The sequence below is a fragment of the Theropithecus gelada genome, chromosome 1 (genome assembly GCF_003255815.1).
Source record: "Theropithecus gelada isolate Dixy chromosome 1, Tgel_1.0, whole genome shotgun sequence".
In the NCBI taxonomy this organism is placed as follows: domain Eukaryota; kingdom Metazoa; phylum Chordata; class Mammalia; order Primates; family Cercopithecidae; genus Theropithecus; species Theropithecus gelada.
Genome location: NC_037668.1, coordinates 2,299,858 through 2,317,527, shown reverse-complemented (window position 1 = coordinate 2,317,527; position 17,670 = coordinate 2,299,858). Strand labels below are relative to the sequence as shown.

General features: G+C 41.7%; 1 protein-coding gene across 5 annotated transcripts in view; it reads right to left on the bottom strand.

Moving 5' to 3' along the window:
- Positions 1–6,620: 6,620 nt before the first annotated feature.
- AHCYL1 (adenosylhomocysteinase like 1) overlaps positions 6,621–17,670 on the bottom strand; it is a 46,020-nt gene continuing 34,970 nt past the window's right edge. For 4 of the 5 annotated variants that reach the window (XM_025371038.1, XM_025371288.1, XM_025371199.1 and 1 more), the window contains 12 exons: positions 15,684–15,778; positions 15,010–15,116; positions 14,068–14,184; positions 13,787–13,850; positions 12,934–13,022; positions 12,499–12,569; positions 12,048–12,142; positions 11,865–11,963; positions 11,395–11,463; positions 10,888–10,966; positions 9,641–9,761; positions 6,621–8,526 (listed from right to left, as the gene is read on the bottom strand). In XM_025371038.1, coding sequence (XP_025226823.1) covers positions 8,520–8,526; positions 9,641–9,761; positions 10,888–10,966; positions 11,395–11,463; positions 11,865–11,963; positions 12,048–12,142; positions 12,499–12,569; positions 12,934–13,022; positions 13,787–13,850; positions 14,068–14,184; positions 15,010–15,116; positions 15,684–15,778 — 1,013 coding nt within the window. In that variant the 3' untranslated portion in view covers positions 6,621–8,519. The remainder of the gene's footprint in view (positions 8,527–9,640; positions 9,762–10,887; positions 10,967–11,394; positions 11,464–11,864; positions 11,964–12,047; positions 12,143–12,498; positions 12,570–12,933; positions 13,023–13,786; positions 13,851–14,067; positions 14,185–15,009; positions 15,117–15,683; positions 15,779–17,670) is intronic. The other variant, XM_025371117.1, reaches the window with a different exon arrangement.

Genomic DNA, 17,670 nt, shown 5'->3' with positions numbered 1-17,670 from the left:
CTTATGCCTGTAATCATAGCACTTTGGTAGGCCAAAGTGGAAAGATCACTTGAGATCATGAGTTTAAGACCAGCCTGGGCAACATAGCGAGACCTGATCTCTACAAAAAAATTATAAAATTAGAGGCATTGTGGTGTGCCTGTCATCCCAGCTGCTCAGGAGTCTGAGGTGAGAGAATCGCTTGAGACCAGGAGTTCTGGGCTGCAATGAGGTACGATCCTGCCATTGCACTCCAGCCTGGGAGAAAGAGCAAGACCCTGTCTCTAAACTGAAAACTAAAAAAAAGATTAAGTCAAAGTATTATGTAATATACTGTGTCTTTATCTATTTCCTAAACACCTGGGAAATTCTCAATTTCAAAATATAGGGGTTTCAGAGAAAGAATTTCAGACCTGTATTTTATTATCCTTTCTTGGCAGGCGACCCTGACAACCAGATCACATGAGAAAACGCGCCATCTGGTGGTTGCAGTGGAGAACCACGCCACAAGACAGCCAGATGAGGAAGAAAGGCCTGGATCTAAGACAAGTACCCTCAGGGCCACAACCCAGAACAATTCCTTCTGGAGGACATTATAAAATGTCTTCAAAGTCCGGGCGGGGTGGCTTAGGCCTGTAATCTCAGCACTTTGGGACACCGAGGCGGGCGATCACGAGGTCAGGAGACCGAGACCATCCTGGCTAACACAGTGAAACCCTGTCTCTACTAAAAATACAAAAAAAAAAAAAAAATTAGCCAGGGGTAGTGGTGCGTGCCTGTGGTCCCAGCTACTCTGGGGGCTGAGGCAGGTGAATCGCTTGAACCTGGGAGGCGGAGGTTGCAGTGAGCCGAGATTGCACCACTGCACTCCAGCTTGGGCAACAGAGTGAGACTTCTCAAAAAATAAATAAATAAATAAATAAAATAAAATGTCTTCAAGGGCTGCCTGTGTGGACAGATGAGATGTTACTTCAGCTTAATAAGTTACTATTCAATGTATTAACGTAACAAAAACATGACTTAAGCTTTTTGAAGTTCAGCTTATAGGCCAGGCCCGGTGGCTCGCACCTGTAATCCCAGCACTTTGGGAAGTCAAGGTGGGTAGATCACTTGAGGTCAGGAGTTCAAGATCATCCTGGCCAAGATGGTGAAACCCCATCTTTACGTAAAATACAAAATCTTACGCAGGAGTGGTGGTACACGCCTGTAGTTCCAGCTACTCAGGAGGCTGAGATGGGAGCATCGCTTGAACCCAGGAGGCAGAGGTTGCAGTGAGCCGAGATCATGCCACTGCACTCCAGCCTGGACAACAGAGTGAGACTCCGTCTCAAAAGAAAAAAAAGAAAAAAAAAGTTCAGCTTATAAATCTTATTGTAAAAACCTAGCAAATATTAATGACTTCTAAGGGATTTTGAATATCCCACTTAAAAACTTAAATTCCTTTAAACCTTTTCAAATATGTTTATACATTTAATATATTAAGTTGCTTTTTGTCAATGGGCACAAAATACAAACAAAATAAAAGCAAACAAAATACTATTCTTTCTTTTCCTTCCTTCCTTCTTTCTTTCCTTCCTTTTTTTTTTTTTTCCAATTTGAGACAGAGTTTTCGCTCTTGTCGCCCAGGCTGGAGTGCAGTGGCACAATCTTGGCTCACTGCGACCTCCGCCTCCCGGATTCAAGCGATTTTCCTGACTCAGCCTCCCAAGTAGCTGGGATTACAGGCGCATGCCACCACACTCGACTAATTTTTTGTGTTTTTAGTAGAATCGGGGTTTCACCATGTTAGCCAGGCTGGTCTCGAACTCCTGACCTCAGGTGATCCGCCCACCTCGGCCTCCCAAAGTGCTGGGGTTACAGGCGTGAGCCACACGCCTGGCCAAAATACTATTCTTAAAAGTTCTGATACTGTGTACTTGTATGTTTCCAATACATAGTATAAATTTCCAATACTGTATGTAAAATTGGTTGCAACTTAAAATTGCAAGTTTAAATTGATTACTCAAGTACATATTTCTAAATTGCAATAACAATTACCTTCCCAAGCACTATCTGAGTTGCTTTATCAGTTTGCAAGATTTCCTAATCCTAAAGTGAATCCTGGCCAGGATGCAGGTGAATTTAGCATCTGCAACCTAGACTGGAAAACTCTTTGTTCGATATCCTTTTCTTTCATGTTTATTCTCTGTTTCTGCTCTCACACAGAGATCCCTCTTGTTACCTAACAGATTGCAAATCAAATGCTTTCTGTTACATCTTTACCTTTATACCTAACACAACTTTTATACCTGGGATCAGAAAACTTTCTGTAAAGGGCCAGATAGTAAGCATTTTGGGTTTTGTAAGACATTTGTTTGCACCTATTCAGCTTTACCACTGTGGCACGAAAGTAGCCATAGACATTTCATAAATGAATGAGTGTGGCTATGTATTAAAGTTCCATTTATGGACACTAAAATTTGAATCTTATATAATTTTCACATGTTACAAAATATTAGTGATTTTTTTCAACTGTGTAAAAATGTAAAAACCATTCTTAGCTTGTGAACTACACAAACACAAGCAGTAGGCCAGTTTGGCTGCTGGGAGAGCTATAGTTTTGCCAACCATTGCCCTAACCCAGTGTTTCATACCCATTAGCAGAGAAGTACAGCTGTTTAATTCTTCTTTTACATTCTTTCAAAATTTACAAATTTCTCTAGAAATGTCCTGAATTCAGAAGTTATTTGGTGGGGAAGACTTTGTTCAGTATCCATAACCAAGGAACACTCTGGAGTAGTTTCTTGCAACCCCACTCGTCACTCGTCACTTTTTTTTTTTTTTTTTTTTTTTTTTTGAGACAGGGTCTCACTCTTCTACCCAGGCTGGAGTGCAGTGGCGTGATCAGGGTTACACTGCAGCCTTGACTTCCTGGGCTCAAGCAATCTTCCCACCTCAGCCCTCAAAGTTGTTGGGACTACAGGTGTGCACCACCACACCCAGGTAATTTTTAAAATGAGTCTCACTAATGTTGCGTAGGCTGGTCTCCAACTCCTGAGCTCAAGCAGTCCTCCCACCCTGGCCTCGCAACGTGCTGGGATTACAGGAGAAAGCCACTCCGGTTTCTTGTCGAACCCTCTGTGTATTACTTTAGTGGTGACGTATTGTCAGTGAAATACTTTTTTTGTATAGGCAGGTAAAATGCTGTTTTTCTGTTGATTTTATTTTCCTTTACTAATCCAAAAGCCTTCACCTTTATTTTTGGTCTAAGATGTCCCTAAATAGAGCACAATTGATTTTTAAAGTTTTCTCGATCAAGCTGGTCAGATTTTGTGATCTTCAAATTCTCATTGAACAAAATTTTAACTTTGAAATAAACAAACAAAAAAGTAGCAAGTATATTACAAATAATTTTTTCCAGACCCATCCGAAAGTGAATTGTTGACTTGGTAAGCCATCACTTCTAATACTTTAGTGTTGATTTCCTACAAACAAGCATTCTGTATAACCACAGATCAGCCATTAACATTTGGAAATTAACAGATATTACTATCGCCGCATCCTCCAAGCTCTTTCAAGTTTTACCAGTTGTCCCTATAAAGTCCTTTATATCTTTATATAGCAAAATGAACAAGTTCAGGATAGCATTTGGTTGTTGTATTAGTCTCCTGCAGTTCTTTAGTCATTCGTTGACTTTGATACCTTAGACGAGCCAGTCCTTTTGTAAAATGTCCTTCAATATGGATTTGTCATATAAGGGATGCTGTATTCTTTTCAGTGCAACCTATCAAGTGGCAAAGATCTAGATTTGTCCCATTACTGAGGTTCATTTCTTTCCATTGATTAAGGTGGTCTGCCAGACTTCACTACTGTGAAGCTACTCTTTTCCCCATTATTGTATTTAAGAAATACTTACGGAAGGCTGCTTTGAAAGTATATATAGGCTGGGCACGGTGGCTCACACCTGCAATCCCAGCACTTTGGGAGGCCGAGACGGGTGGATCACATGAGGTCAGGAGTTGAAGACCAGCCTGGCCAACATGGTGAAACCCCATCTCTACTAAAAATACAAAAATTAGCCGGGTGTGGTGGTGGGAGTCTGTAATCCCAGCTACTCGGGAGGCTGAGGCACAAGAATCACTTGAATCCGGAAGGCAGAGATTGCAGTGAGCCAAGATCACGCCATTGCATTCCACCCTGGGCGACAGAGTGAGCCTCCATCTCAAAAATAAATAAATAGAATAAAAGAAAATATGTACATATACCATTCCTCATTAAATTTCTATTTACTTATTCAGTCATTCATTTCTATTAGCAGAGTCTTAGTTTTCTATTTTGTTACAATGGGTTACAAGTCATTACTATTCTGATGCTCAGATTGTCTCAGATTTACCCCATGTAAATCCCTTAAAGCTGGCTTATGTATTCTTTTTTAAGCCCTTCCTTGCTTTCTGGCTTATCTTGTACTTTTTTTGCTCTGCCATGAAATCAATCATTTCTCCAGTGAGTCCTGGCTCCTTTCAGTGGAGAATGTAGTGCCTAGACAGATTTCAAAGGATGCCTTGGAGAGTTTTGAGTTCCAGGCACAGAACTGCCACAGGGGCAGGGCTACTGCGGAGTTCCCACTAGGGCAATGCCTAGTGGAGCTATGGAAGTAAGGTGACCTCAAGAACCCAGAACAAACTCCAGCCTGGGAGAGCTGCAGACATGAGACTCCAACCTGAGAGTTGTCACATGGGCTGCACCAAGCAAAGCTTTTGGAGCCCAAACCCCACCCCAGTGTGTCCAGAGGTAGGGCATGGAGTCAGATTATTCTGAAGCTGTAAGATTTAACATGTGACCTGTTGGATTTTAGATTCGACTGGAATCTGTTACTTCTTCTTTCTTTCCTATTTCTCCCTTTTGGAATAAGAATGTTCCCTATGCCTACCCCACCATTGTATTTTGGAAGTACCTAACTCATTTGATTTTACAGGTTCACAGATGGAGAACAATTTGTCTCAGGATGAATTGTATCTTTTTTTTTTTTTAAGATGGAGTTTCGCTCTGTTGCCCAGGCTGGAGTGCAGTGGTACTATCTCAGCTCACTCACTGCAAACTCTGACTCCCAGTTTCAAGTGATGCTCCTGTCTCAGCCCCTGAGTAGCTAGGATTATGGGCACCCACCACCAGGCCCGGCTAATTTTTGTATTTTTAGTAGAGACAGGGTTTGGCCATGTTGGCCAGGCTGGTCTCGAACTCCTGACCTCAGGTGATCCACCCGCTTCAGCCTCCCCAAATGCTGGGATTACAGGTGTGAGCCACTATGTCTGGCCTTGGATGAATTATATCTTGAGTCTCACCTGTATCTGATTTAAATGAGACTCTAGACTTCTGAGTTGGTGCTGGAATGTGTTAAGACTTTAAAGGGTATTGAGATGGATTGAATGTATTTTGCATATAAGGAGGACATGAATTTGGGAGGCCAGGGATGGAATGCTGTGATCTGAATGTGTCCCTCAAAATTCATCTGTTGAAGCTTAATTGCCAATGTGATAGTATCAAGAAGTAGGGCCTTTAGGAGCTCTGTCCTCATGAATGGGTTGAATGACCTTAAAAAAGGACTGGAGGGAAATAGGTAGGTCCTTTTTGCCCTTCTACTTTCTGCTATATTAGGATGCATAAGAGGCACCATCTTGGAAGCAGGGAGCAGCCCTCTTCAGACACCAAATCTGCCAACGACTTGACCTTGGACTTCCCAGCCTCCAGAACTGTGAGAATATCAATTTCTGTTCTTTATAAATTACTTAGTCTCAGGATTTGGCTGGAGCAGCAGAAACTGACTAAGACAAATACTTTGTTACATCAGAAGACACTAGCCAGTAATCCCAGTACTTTGGGAGGCAGAGGCAGGAGGATCACTTGAGCCCAGGAGTTTGAGATCAGCCTGGACTTCATGATGAAACTCCATCCTTACCAAAAATACAAAAAATTAGCTGAGACTGTGGTCCCAGCTACTTGGGAGGTTGAGGTGGGAGGATCACTTGAGCCCGGGAGGCAGAAGTTGCAGTGAGCTGAGATCAAGCCACTGTACTCCAAGCTGGGTGACAGAGTGAGACCTTGTCTCAAAAAAAAAAAAAAAAAAAAAAAAAAAAAAACCCAGACACTGAGACCACTTCAGAAATGGATACAGGTGTAGGAGGAGGCTGAAGCTTATGTAACTTTGGGGGCATTCTTTAGAAATTAGGTCTTAGAAGGAACTATGCAAATGAGGAGCCCTGAGGCTGAAGCAGCAAGTCTGCTTCCTGAAGGAAGTTAGGAGTGAAAGTACCCAGGCCCGGTGCTTGGCACAGAGCAGGCATAGAAAACTTCAGATATTACTGAAGAATCCTGTATCCAGCCTCTACATATTAGGCCCTTAACACATCTCTATTAAATGCTGTTGACCTATAACTTGTCACACCCTAGAAAACAGGTTCTGATGAAGTTTTGCTGTTCAACAAAGAATGACACATACAGACTGCCAATAAGGTCTTATCATTTTAATCGATTTTAATGATTATTGCTCATCTGCAAGGATTAATATTGCATTCATTAAAAATCATTCAATACAAAATGAACTTGTTCCTCCCAAGTTGCTCTCCACATGCTCCCTCTGATGCCAGACTTTTTTTTTTTTTTTTACAGTGTCCTTTGTTACATGGCTTGACAGAGACACAGCCCTTACCTATTATTCCTATGGACACGGTAATAGATATGGGATCGGGGGCAGGCCAGAGGGCAGGTGAATGTGGGTCCCTTCCCTCCAGCAGGGCTGATGTGATGGACACACTGTTGGCCAGGTTACCTCCCCTAACAGATGTGGTGTTCTGATTGGCTGGTTAAGTGCCTGAGGAAAATGGGCCTTAACTGTTAACATCTACAGAGAAGAAAGCATGGTCACACTGGCAAGGAGTGAGAAGGGACTGGGTGGGAGAAAATGGGAGAGAAAAGGGAAAAAAGTTTTGGCAAGACAATTGTCCCCTGCTAAGAAGCTGCAGGGTGAAAGCTTTCCTTTCTTCTATTTTTGTTTTTAATGTCTGTCTCTCTGATCAGTGGAAAAGTGAAAATTTCTAGTATCTAGCACTAATGTATGACCCAACTTTGAAGGATCACAAGCTAGAACAAGTTGAGGATTTAAAATCCTGGATAATTATATACTTAAAGCTCATGAGCATAAAGCTCATTTGACCATGCAGAAATGCTGGGAAGCAGGGTGCATGGCATGGGAATATATCTCCCTGATCTTTGAGAGAGCCTCTCTGGAGATTCTTTCAGAGCATGAGCCAGGATGTACTGACTACTTTCTTCCCACATCAACTGCCCTTTAAGATCTCAGTTCATAAACTTTTTGTGGTATGTAGCAATCAAAAAGTCGCATTACTTCTGTAAAACTAACATTATATAGGGTGTATAATCCCAGACAAATTATATGAAGCTAGATATTTCTTGCCCTGGCCCAATTTATCATTTCTCCTCCTGCCCACACCTACCTCCCTTTAAATATTTTAGGTTGCAGAAGCACAGCTGACCAGAAATTTGCTCTTAAAGATAAATCCTAAAGATAGAACTCAGTGCTTTATACTAAGCAATGGCTCAAGAAATTTGCCTTCAGCACAAGCTGTATGGGACAGAGCTGATAGAATTTGCTGTTATGGCTCCAGTTCACTGATGCTATAAACTATAGGCTAGAAACAGAGGGACTTAAAAGGGCTTGAGACTAGCACTTCTCTAGACTCAGCACCCTTAGCTCCAAAGGTTCGAAAGAGAAATTGGTAACAACTAACCACTCAAGTAGTTCCTCAGCATTAACACTAAAAATTCTCCTTAATTTTTCTGTGTTTTTCTTTTTTGGACAACAGAAATAAATCCTAGAGGACAAAATTAAACTCAATAGAGTCTAGTTAAAAACTAGAAAAATGAGAAAGTCTGGTGGGAGTAGAGGAAGGGCTGTACTATAAATCCAAGTGGGCCTCCTGGTCTTAACAAGCAACGCTCATTATACACATCTCTGAACCAGACATACCACCTTTACACAGGAAACAGGGCTTGGAACTTCTAAGGGAAATTAACATGCACCACCTACACCTAACCTACCTGCCGGGTAGGTACCATCCCTGCTTCTCTGAAGAAGTGAAAGAGCACTGATTTCAGCAGCTAAGAAATGGGCTCTTTTAAGGCGATTTAGACATTGCAGATTGTTCCACAGAGAAGGTACCTTAGCATTTCCTGTTAATAAGGTACCTAATTAAGACTAAAGTCCCCAGAAATGGTAAAGAAAGAATCACCTTTCTGGGATGGGAGAGTAAAATCCTTCTTTAGTGACTAGGATGAGGAACCCTGAACTTCTATTTCATCTAAAGAGCCATGAAGCAAGTTCCTGTGTGGTCTGCAGAACTTGGATAATGAGATGAAAAAACAAGAATGAAATTATAGGAAAGAAATCAAGAGGAAAGGAATAAGAAGAAAATAAAAGTTATCTTAAAAAATATTTCTTTTAGAGTGTGTGGGTCATGTGGACTGGTCCTTGGTAATATGGTCCATTAGTATCTGTAAAGAGAGAGAGACTGGTTAACACTTATGTCTTCCATATGAGAGTTCCAAGAGAACAATCAGAAACAGAGCACCTTCTCCAGGGCCCCTCCCCAGCCTGGGTGGGATCCCTGCAGTCATTCTCCAGGGCACCATTCTCCCTTGTTCTTCCACAGGGTCTCTAGCAATGCCATTTCTGGTGTTACCACCTGTTCCCAGGAATGAGTCAGTGTTTTTTTCTTTTTCTTTTTTTTTTTGAGACGGAGTCTCGCTTTGTCGCCCAGGCTGGAGTGCAGTGGCCGGATCTCAGCTCACTGCAAGTTCCGCCTCCCGGGTTTACGCCATTCTCCTGCCTCAGCCTCCTCTGTAGCTGGGACTACAGGCGCCCGCCACCTCGCCCGGCTAGTTTTTTGTATTTTTTAGTAGAGACGGGGTTTCACCGTGTTAGCCAGGATGGTCTCGATCTCCTGACCTCATGATCCGCCCATCTCGGCCTCCCAAAGTGCTGGGATTACAGGCTTGAGCCACCGCGCCCGGCCGAGTCAGTGTTTTTCAACCCTGACTAAACATTACAATAATCTGGGGAGGTTTTACAAAATAATGTTTTGTAAATTTGGTCCCATCGCAGACCATATATATCAGAATCTCTTGGGGTGAGGCCCAGGCTCCAAAATTTCAAAAAAACCCCGAACTCCCTTACATCTACGACAATTTCTCTATCTACCTTGTTAATTGGAACAGGTTTTTTTTTTTTTAAGACAGAGTCTCACTCCATCACTCAGGCTGGAGTGCAGTGGTGTGATCCTGGCTCACTGCAACCTCTGCCTCCCGGGTTCAAGTGATTCTTGTGCCTCAGCTACCTGAGTAACTGGGATTAGGTGCCTGCCACCATGCCTGGCTAAGAGATAGGGCTTCACCATGTTGGCCAGGGTGGTCTTGAACTCCTGACCTCGTGATCCACCCGCCTACACCTCTCAAAGTGCTGGGATTACAGGTGTGAGCCACCGTGCCTGGCCTGGAACAGATTTCTTGTACTCTGGTACAACATTTGATCTTTATGTCAGAAACAGGCTAGCCTGCTTGGTTTAATACTGGGAAAAAGAGCTTTTCACTTGCTTCTCCCCAGGTTTACCTGTAATAATTAGGTTTGAATGGCCCATTTTTGTTGAGTCCCAGATATTTTGCTTGGTCATCTGTCAGCTCTGTAAGGTGGGCATCAAATGATGGCAGGTGCAAGCTGGCAACGTATTCATCTAGGAAGAGCAAAGTGGCAGGAGAGCACACTCCTTTTCAAAATGTCTCTCAGGTTATAACTTCCCATTTTCATTTGAAGCTTTTTTAAGAAAGCAGACAAGGGATGGAATAACTCTAAAAGAATCCACAACTTGAAATATTTGCTTAATAAAAAAAAACCTCAAGGCTACCTTTCTGGGCAGGGTGCTTCTCTCAGCACATCTCAAGTGAGTTCAGAAAAGCCACTTACCAGGGTAACAAAAGGGAGTGGGCTTTTACCTCTTTATCCTTCTGTGACAAAGCAGGGGCCTTCCCTGCAGTGGCCAACATGTCACATGCTACTCCTACCTTCCTGCAGCAACCTCCTTAACTAGATTAAATTATAGTCAAATTAGCAATCAAAGTGGACACCAGTAAGCTAGAAAGAGCCTGTGTCAATAACACTTATTTAGGATAAGATCCATGGATTTTAGGATCAAATCTTAGGATCATGAATTTCCAAGGTAGTTGGCACAAAATTATTACTTTTCCAGAGATAAGCTTCCCTTTTATAATTATACACTTAAAAAAAAAAAAAAAAGTCTGAAGTAAGCTATGGGAGGAGAGGACAGCAAGAAGTATTTTAGCGTTAAGAAGTAAGGGATTTGGCCTAGCCAAGGAGATATGGGAGATGGGTACCACCGTGCAGAAAGGTAAAGGACTACAGATGATGTATTATGTCACTTTAACACAGCATGGGTTGCTTACAAGAGATTGGATAGTTTGCATATCCTCACAGATAATGGACAATAAAACCTGTGTTTCTTTCATATTGGTCCAAGGCTGTATGTACTCAGCTGCACTAGGAAGTTTACTGAACTTAATAAGGCTACTTAGAGTAAGAACATCTACCCTAAACCATTTTGTTAAGCACTGTTACTCATTAGCTGGGATTCTCACACAATTCTACAATGTATGTAGTATTATTCTCATTTTACCAATCAAGAAACTGAGGATCATGGAGATTAGAACTTGTCCTGAGGTCAAACAACCAGTAAGCACAAGAACAGGAATTGGAACTCTGACTCTAAATCCAATGCCTTTCATGGCAGTCATTTTACCAAACTATGCAGCTGTCTGCATAGGATTCCACTGTTTTTCACTCACCCATTTTCTTAGGAAGCAAGTATACATCCTGCTTGTATCGTCCCTCAGGTGCATTATAGAGTTCTATCAGTGCCAAAGCCTAAGGTGGGAAAAGAAGGCCAGAAAACATAAAAATAATTGTTAGACAGGTACATAAAAATAAAACCAGGTTTAATAGCATTTGGGTAAGTACTACAGTGATCTACCATAGTGACAGCACCTAAGACTTTGCCTATACTAAAGGGCAGCACACATCCTAAGAGGATTTGTTGTTTTTGTTTAGTTCCTGACAAAAGAACAACTCAAATAAAACTAAGCTGGAACATTATATTCTCAACTAAACAGCCAATTCAACAAATACTGACTAGTGATTCTTTTCTGTACTTGAGAATACCTAAGTCTCAACAATTTATTACATAAAAAAAGAATAGGATGATGAGAACATAGTACAGTACACCCTCACTGGAACTGATCTACGCCCAGTTCCACAAATTGCAGTGCAGTGTAAGCAGGCATTTTGCCACATACCTGTGTTGTGGCTGTGATGGACAGAACAAAGGTGGGAACTGTGGAGCAGCTCAAATTGAGTAGACGACCCTGGAAAGGTAAGAGAGAGCCCTGGGATGAGCTCTGTCTCAGATTCCAATGGCATACAAGTCAAGCCAAAGCGGAAGAAGACTTTACACCCCTCTAGACTCAGCTGGAAGAGGAAGAATTACAGTTCCAGATCAGGACTCTAGGCTTTTTCCTATTTTCTGCAAATCCATCTGAGTCTGAAAGGTTAAAGAATCAGCTGTGGTTAGGAAATAGTGTTACTTAGTAATGAGATTTTTTTTAAGTGGTTTTATTTTGGGGACCAGATAATTTGTGAAATATATCTCTCTCCAAAGATAAAATTCAGGGAAACACAGGCCCAATATTTGTTCCCCCCGCCACCCCCACCATGGATCTAACTACTCTGCTTGTGCTGCTCTGCCAGAGTCCTTTTCTGTGTGTACCTCTGCCAGGAGGACAACTCGTTTGCCATCTGGCCAGATGACATGGTCCACCTGAGAACGTACTCGCTCCCACGTCAGCTCTGGAGTGCGGAGGCTGGTCTGAAAGGAAGAAAGCACAGTTGACTATCGTTATTAATGAAAGGTAGTAGAGAAATGCCTAGCAACAAATGAAAGGAGCCTTACCACATCGATTTCCGTATTGGAATGGCCCATATTGCATACGATACAACTGTTTTTCATGCGATCCAAGTGCTCCCGTGTCACTACATTCTTATTTCCTAAAAGTAAAGATGGGTGGCTAAGGAAAGAGATGCTGGGCAACAAAGGTACCGGCTGGCTTTCTGGTAGAACATAGGAGACAGGAAGCTTGCTGGCATTAAAGGACATGTACACATTCTGAGAGAAGACATGCATAACCACTCCTTAGGCTACCTGGTCTTCAGATCAAGCAGTATAAAAAGTCACCAGGGAAAAAAGTTTTTTACTCTGGAAAACATGTTAAGGTTCTGACAGCTTATTCTAGTTCTGAGATCTTTATACTGAACAGAGGTCTCACCTCCTTTGTATGAAAGTCACTAAGACTACTTTCAAGATTTAGCCTCTGAATAAACACCCCTCTATGCAAGTTATTTACCTGTGCAAGTTATTACGACATCAACTTGCCGGATGACTTCATTTAACTTTACCACCCTGAACCCATCCATGCTAGAAGAAAAGAAAGGAACATTATGAGTAAAGCAAGAAGGCAGTGGGAGGGAAGATGGTCATGAAATGAGACAAGATCCCCTTCTAAAGTTGGATCCAGTGCCACCTCACAGGAATGGTGAGTGATAAGCTGTGCTAAACTATATACACTGGCCTCTTCAGAGTCCCTAAGACTCCATCCAGGAAGGAAAACTGCCAAGAGGCTCTAAGAGAGCCCTAGGGTTAGAGTGAGAAGAACAGAGCAGTCCTAGCCTTCTCTTCCCCTAGGTGATTTCTGCAAAAATGATTAATATACTCAATTATGAACTCTCAGTAACATAAAGTACCTAGGGTGAATCTAATAGTATTATCAGTCTGTTCTTACCAAGCCTGCAGAGCACAGATGGGGTCGATTTCGGTAATGTAGACAATTGCTCCAAGAGCTTTGAGAGCAGCACAGCAGCCCTTGCCTACCTGCAGAAGAAAAGAACGGTCAAGTCATTAGGTTCATTACATCATGGATATTTCGGATAGGTAGGTTATTTGTGAGACAGGAATTAACCTTCATGAAACAGCCCGTCATCTGATGAGCAACTGCACAGATGCTCCAATCCCAAGCAGAACAGAAACAGATCCAGATTACGTTGTGAACCTCAGTTAGAGAGGTAATTTAGCAGACATGTCATAGGAAGGACTGGGCTTTGCACAGCAGTTTTCATTAGGGAAACAAGACTAAGCAAAAGCAACTTACTCTAAGCAACCTCTAATTTCTTATACTCTTACTTGACAAGAATCTACTCAAGGATAGCTTCGTAGCTCAGGAACTTCTGTGGGTCATTGCTGAAGACAACAAAATCTGTGACCTATTCCAGTTTGGAGATATTCAACTGTATGCCATTTCAGATTCCACCCTTAATTCTACTGCAAGTCACTTGTGGGGGCTAAAATGCTACACATTCATTTGAATTAAGTCTCATTAAAGGTTATTGTTATAATTGGGGAAAATGATACTGGTATCTATTCCACAAAACAAAATGGTAAAATCTGAAAACTCAATTCATTTTGTATGTTTCTGTTCATAAATCTGAATAAAAGACTTTTGCTATTGTTTGAGATACATTATCTAAAAAAATTTAAACCTTGTATCAGTGACTCTAGATTGACAGCATAAGCCTCCTTCACCAACTATTTCTAATAAGTACACAAAAAGAAAGAGACACTGAGACCCAGCTATTTACCTCACCATAGCCACACACCACCACTTGTTTCCCACCAAACATCACATCTGTGGTCCTCTTCAGGCTGTGGAAACAGACAAGGACTCAACTCAAATGTTAACAGCTCAAACTCAGTTCCTCTTCACAGTTAAAAGTGTGGGCCAATGCCCTTGAGAATATCAATTGGAAGCTGGCAGAGCTCAGTATGAAATGGTCCCTCTAAGAAACTTTTAAAGCCAAAGGAAGACCAGGGGACAAGACCAGAGCCCCTAGAAATTTGAATATATATACATTCAACCTACCCATCCAAAATGGATTCTCGGCAGCAGTACAAGTTATCAAACTTCTGTTTGGTAACAGAATCATTGACGTTCATGGCTGGAACACAGAGCTTCCCAGCTTTGGAGAGCTGATATAGCCTAAAGGGAGAAGAGGTCACAAAAACAAACAAAACCCAAGTTAGCTGGCACAACATAATATGTGGCAAAATCTGCCTAATTCTCTTCAAGTTCCATGCTGCCCTTCCCAGTCTCATTTATTGCCCAAGGATATTAGAAAACATGATTATTTCCTTGTCATCCCTCCACACTTCTTTTCATTTTCTTCTCCCTTTACCCCTTTTTTGGAAGAAAAAAAAAGCCTTTCAGTTGAAGAAATGTACTTCTGTTCCCTTTATAGGGCGTGTTATTTCCTCTGATCAGCAGTTTTCAATAGAAATCCATGCCTACTTCTGATAAACAAAGACTATCAATGATTCTGATATGGTTCCGTGTGTGTGTGTGTGTGTGAGAGAGAGAGTAAGCATGTGCAATGTGCCCCCAAGAAACACTCTTTCAGATATCTTTTCAGTATTCCAACAAGCCAAGAATATTTTGCCCAGTTTTACTTTTTGTAGTGTTAACATGTAGTTTTACAATAGGATTGTTTTTCATATTTCAAATATAAAATGATAATACAATATTGAATACAGTTTTTCAAGATACACTTATTCCCTACCCGCCCCTCAACACTAGTTGAGAATCACTCAGTGGAGTAAATGGGAGAGAAAAATGTATGAACTAGAACCTGAAATAACTTCCTTCTAGGATCAACTTGATTTTTCAAAAGTAAAAACTCGGAAGTTTTATCTAATGAAGATATTCCCATTTAGTTATAAGTCTGAAACACAGTCCTAAAGCCTAAGAGAGACCAGAAGAGTTTGCTGAGGCAAGGACACAAGGGGCAGCTACTCCAGAATCTGTTACCTGTGAACACCAGTCACGCTCTCTTCCACAATGCCTCGGATCTTCTTAAACACGTTTGGATACTTCTTATAAACCCAGTGGGTTAAGTCTCCCCCATCATCCAGGATCTATAGAACAGCCAGAAGACTTCTATGGGCATTCAGGCTGCTAGGGCTGGGGGGAACTTTGAACCCACTTTCTGTACTAGTAAGAGAGCCCTGTATGTTTTGGAAGAGCACTCCTCAGAGCTCCTTAGAGCAGGCTTAGATAGTGGAAATACAGTCAAATTTGTTGGTGTAAAATGGTTAAAAGGATTCCTAGGTTTGTTTTAGGCTACAGTGATGAGTATTAAGCTAATCACAGACTCATTTTTAGTCTAAGAGTCTTGAAATATATAGGCCCTTTGAATATAAAAGGAGAACTGGGGCAGAAGGAAAGAAAGCAGAATCCTACTCCAAAGAAGCACCACTATTTCGTTCTGGTGTGTCTGAGCCATGTGTTCAGCTAGTCTTACCCTTCCCCCACCTTTCCATTCAGTACTCAGACCCATTCTGAATAGGTATCAAGCTAAACACTTTAGCAACAAAGTCAGTGCATAAGACCAAACATCCAAAACATATTTAGGGAACCATGCTTTGAGGGAAAAAAAGGAAATAAATCTATTGTCAAAGTGTAGGATGTATATGCATTATTACCATGTTGGCCTGCCACCCATCCATGTTCACACAGCGGTCAATACACCACCAGAAGTCATCTTCTGACTCGCCCTTCCAAGCGAACACTGCAACTCCTGTAGAGACAGAAATGAATCAGCTGCCCGCCTCCTTTGAGGAATGTCCTGTACCAAATCACTTTCTGAGATCCATGTGAAGAGAAAAAGGCAAAAGAAACAATTTCAGAAAGGAAAATATGTAGAGCCAAAAGTCAAAGAATCACTTTTGCTTCAGAAATTAATTATGTTAAGAAATTAAGGAATTTTTGTTTTAAAAGTATTTTGGAACCTTAAAGTGTTCCTTTCTTTGGGCTAATTTTATACTGAGAAGGAGATAAAATGAAGTGGGAATTAACATAAAGCTGTTAACTGGAGCATTATTGATATTAGTAAACATCTTGAAACAATCTAAATGTTCACCATTAGGAAAATAGTGAAGTAAAATCACATAGCCATATGAATGAGTATTACAAATGATGCTGTCAAACTTTTCAGTGACATGGAAAACTACGTCTGAAAATATTATATTTAGGTTATAAAACTGTATACATATTAGAATTTATTTCATCCATGTAAAGTAGAAAAAAGGAAAAGGAAAAAAATTCATCAAATACTCTATGTAGTGGGATTGTAGGTTTTTTGGGAACTTCCTAAATTTTTTGCAGTAAACACTTACCAGAAAAGAATAAACAAAAAACCCCAAAAGTATTATAAAGTTACTTTCTGAGGTTCTTAGAAAGATGCGAGGTCTGGCTGGGTGCAGTGTCTCACGCCTGTAATCCCAGCACTTTGGGAGGCCAAGGCAGGCAGATCAAACATCCAGGCTGGTCAGGAGTTCGAGACTAGCCTGGCCAACATGGTGAAACCCCATCTCTACTACAAATACAAAAATTAGCTGGGTGTGGTGGCGTGCATCTGCAATCCCAGCTACTCAGGAGGCTGAGGCACGATAATCACTTGAATCCAGGAGGCAGGGGTTGCAGTTAGCCGAGACTGCACCATTGCACTCCAACCTGGGCAACAGAGTAAGGCTCCATCTTGAGAAAGAGAAAGAGAAAGAGAAAGAGAAAGAGAAAGAGAAAGAGAAAGAGAAAGAGNGAGAAAGAGAAAGAGAAAGAGAAAGAGAAAGAGAAAGAGAAAGAGAAAGAGAAGGGAAGAGAGAAAGATGAGAGGTCCTCAAAGAAACTTCATGGTGATTTTCTTCTGAACATTTGAATAATAAAAATTATTATTATTATTGTTATTAATTTTTGAGATGGAGTTTCACTCTGTCGCCCAGGCTGCAATGCAGTGGCATGATCTCGGATCACTGCAGTCTCTGCCTCCCGGGTTCAAGTGATTCTCCTACCTCAGCCTCTGGAGTAGCTGAAATTACAGGCGCACACCACCACTCCCGGCTAACTTTTGTATTTTTAGTAGAGGTGGGGTTTTACCATGTTGGCCAGGCAGGTCTTGAACTCCTGGCCTCAAGTGATCTGCCCGCCTCGGCCTCCCAAAGTGCTGGGATTACAGGCATGGGCCACCAGGCCTGGCCTGAATAATAAAAAATTATTTTGTTTAATTAAACTCATGAATAGCTTATATATTTTCAATGCCATACTGAATACCAAATTATTTAATGCACTATCAATATAAAAGACACTTCCTACTTGTGCTCTCTCACAAAACTGATAGCACGTATATAGTTTAACATTCTTCCTCGTTCAACTAACACCAGAACTGTGCATGTCCCCATGCCATTAGATTATTTTCTTTTTTTTTTTTTTTGTGAGACGGAGTCTTGCTCTGTGCCCCAGGCTGGCGTGCAGTGGCGCGATCTCGGCTCACTGCAAGCTCCGCCCCCCCGGGTTCACGCCATTCTCCTGCCTCAGCCTCCCGAGTAGCTGGGACTACAGGCGCCCGCCACCTCGCCCGGCTAATTTTTCTTGTATTTTTAGTAGCGACGGGGTTTCACCGTGTTAGCCAGGATG